General features: G+C 48.9%; 1 protein-coding gene across 1 annotated transcript; it reads left to right on the top strand.

The window, feature by feature from the left end:
* Window positions 1-411: 411 nt before the first annotated feature.
* LRRC52 (leucine rich repeat containing 52) lies at window positions 412-2,847 on the top strand. Its single transcript, XM_026042949.1, has 2 exons — window positions 412-1,036; window positions 2,591-2,847. The coding sequence occupies exons 1-2, from the start codon at window positions 412-414 to the stop codon at window positions 2,845-2,847; spliced, it is 882 nt and encodes a 293-aa protein (XP_025898734.1).
* The last annotated feature ends 271 nt before the right edge of the window (window positions 2,848-3,118 follow it).

The following is a 3,118-nucleotide window of genomic DNA, read 5'->3' as shown; positions in this document are numbered from 1 at the left end:
TCCTCATGTGGTGCCTCACAGACGTGCAGGCACGCACTCCCACTGGGGCAAAAGCAGCAGAGGCGCAAGCAGGCAGGTCACGGCCCTGTCCCCGACCTGGGTGCCTTGTGCACGAGCTGCTGACATCACAGAGGTGTCAAATGGCGCTGAGCGTCACATGGAGACACTCTAGCCAGCACTTTGCACTCTCACATCTAGAAAGCGGGGAAACGTGTCTCAACTTCCAGTCAAGCACAGTGCCAAGGAGCCAGCAAGCCACGGACACAAAGCACTGCCCAACCGCAGCAGCCTTGGACATCTGGTTGGCATGGCTGTAATGATAAAACAGCATCTGTAGGGCGCCAGCCTTGCAGCTCCTCCGTGTCTGTTTGGGCTTCCGAAAGGGCTGTGGCCTGTGCAAGGTATAAGATCATGCTCCTTGCAGGTGGATCCCAGCCCCTGAGGCTCATATGCTTTTGGGGGATGGTGCTGGCTTCAGAGAAGTTCAGCTGCCCAAGCACGTGTAGTTGTCAGTATCTTGAAGTGAACTGCACAGGACAACAGCTGCAGGAGTTCCCTGCGACCATCCCACTGGATAGCAGGCAGCTCATTCTGGCAACAAACAACATCTCGCACCTTCCCCCAGTGGAATTGAGCTTCCTCGCTGATCTGGTCTATCTGGACTGCCGGGAGAACCGCTTGGGGGACCACCTGGATTTCACTTTCATTGGCATGGCCAAGCTTGTCTACCTGGACCTCAGCTTCAACCGCCTCACGCACGTCACCTTTAGCACTTTCTCACAGCTCATCAGCCTGGTAGTGTTGAAGATGTCGGACAATCCCAGCCTTGTGCAGATTGAGAAGGATGCCTTTGCCAACAACACCTGGCTGAGGTATCTGGATGTGAGCCGGACTGGCTTACTATTCCTGCACACCAGCACTGTTCGTGACCTGCGCCACCTGAGGTTTCTGGGGCTCAGTGACAACCCGTGGCACTGCAACTGTTCCTTCTTGGACTTCACCACCTGGATGACAAAGACCAACATTCATTTTCCAGGTGAGGACTGTGTAACCAGGACCCCCGTCCTACTATTGTAGTAGATCTGGGTGTATCAGAGCAGGCATTCTGTTCTCTGTCAAAATCTTGACACATTAAAGACTTGAGAATTGGTGGCAGTCAGCGCGAGTTTCTTTCAGTCATGGGGCTGTGCCACTGCATGTCAACTGCAGCTCCAGTTGTAACCAAGATGAAAGCGTCTAGGTTAAATGCCCTCCATCCCACAGAGAATCACACTTGCTATCATACTCAGGACATTAAGAGAAGCCTAAGGAAGTGCAGCCAGTAGCTAGAATATTGTTACTTTTAAAAAATGCCTGCCCAGCCTCAGGGGGTATCACTGCGTCTGCGAGTCACAAGTACCTTACGGCTCCAGTTCAAGAGCAAGGAGCTCTGCAGCAATCTGTAGAGAAGGCTACTGCTCTCATTTTTCTGCCTTTTCTTCATCTGCTCTGTAGATCATATCTTTGTTTGCTTGTGCAGTAGTAGTATCTCTGGTTGCTGGTGCAGTAATATCACTGTGTCCTTACAGTTGGTCAAAATCCTTCTCTCCACAGCAATGYATGAAATATTGTTCTACTCGAACCTCCATTCTGATTCACTTTGCTCAGCCCTGAGTTCTCCACCATTCTGCCAGTGTCCCCCACCCCTCAGATACCTCCTGCTGCTCCACTGCTACACAACACTGTGGGAAGACAGATCACAGAATCACAGAATGGTTAAGGTTAGAAGAGACCTCTAAAGAYCATCTAGTCCAACCCCCCTGCTCCAGCAGGGACACCTAGAGCACATGGCACAGTGTGCTATCCAGGCAGGTTTGGAAGACCTTCAGTGAAGGAGACTCCACAACCTTCCTGGGCAGCCTGTTCCAAGGCTCTGTCAGCCTCACTGTGCAGAAATTCTTCCTTACATRGACATGGAACTTCCTGTGTTCCAACTTATACCCATTTCCACTTGTGCTATCACAAGTATAGCATAATACAATATAAATCCCCTGTTGCTTGTTTCTCCCCTCTACTTCCTTTCCCAAAGGACCCTCATCCAGCATCTCAAGTGATGACTGACATATCTCTGCCACAGTAACTGTGTTGGTCGCATCCATTTGAAAAAAAAAAAAAAAAAAAAAGGCGGGGGGGAAGACAGCTGTGACAACTTCAAACATCTTCTGCAGTACCAAAAGGAGCCAGTGCTTTCCAAGGCAGCCAGCCTTCACTAGCTCCAGAGGGAAAAGTCAGCATCTGTTTCCTCACGGTGTGTATTACAACGTGGCAGGACATAGTCATTGTTTCAGTGGAACCGAATACACCTAATTGCAAACAAGCTTAATTTTCCAACCTGACTGTCTGGGTACAGGCCTCAAGGCCTCATTATTCCAGCCTAAAATGACCTCTTTCAGTTTAGCCTATGTCATGTTAGAAGTTGCTTAAGATTTAAAAAAAAAAAAAAAAAAGTGGGGTTTAGGAAATACCTCCAGTGTTTTCCTAGCAGGACTCCTATCCACTGTTGCTCAAGGCGCAGACAATTTAGCCCTGCTTTTTACTGCTCTCTTTGCAGATGCCGAGAACATCACCTGCTATGTGCCAGAAGGTCTACGTGGTTTGAAAATGCCTGCAGTGCAGGTGCAGCTCCAGGCCAACTGCCTGACCCGACTGCACAAACAGGACTACATCTTTCTGTGTCTCATCGGCTTCTGTATATTTTCGGCCGGCACTGTGGCAGCCTGGCTGGCTGGCATCTGTGCAGTGATATATGAAGTCCACACAGCAAAGGGGGAGGATGAGGAAGAGGAAGAGGAAGAAACAATCACTTAGAACTGGCCCTATGAATCCTTCTGCCTGTCCTGGGCTCTGAAAGCAGGCCCTTAACGATCCATTTTTGCCTATTATGTGTCCCATTCCAGATGTGATTTTTGTGAAGCAAAATAAAACTGCAAGAGAACAAAGTTCTTGTTTTATAGTTTCGTTCATTCTGGTACCTCCATATTTATTTGTCCCCTGGAATGAAGGACATGGACAAAATATTCAACAGCCCCTATGTTGTGCTAACTCATTCAGGGAAAATATACTAGCTTGTAAAATAATC

This window comes from Nothoprocta perdicaria, unplaced genomic scaffold, assembly GCF_003342845.1.
Source record: "Nothoprocta perdicaria isolate Ctin4 unplaced genomic scaffold, notPer1 scaffold_318, whole genome shotgun sequence".
Lineage (NCBI taxonomy): Eukaryota > Metazoa > Chordata > Aves > Tinamiformes > Tinamidae > Nothoprocta > Nothoprocta perdicaria.
Note: the sequence above shows the minus strand (reverse complement) of the source record. Positions and strands in the feature narration are given on the sequence as shown.

Bases quoted from the DNA above. Each gene is read 5' to 3' on its own strand.
- LRRC52 (XM_026042949.1), top strand. From the start codon at position 412: ATGCTCCTTGCAGGTGGATCCCAGCCCCTGAGGCTCATATGCTTTTGG. The intron at 1,037-2,590 runs GTGAGGACTGTG...CTCTCTTTGCAG, and splicing joins GACCAACATTCATTTTCCAG to ATGCCGAGAACATCACCTGC.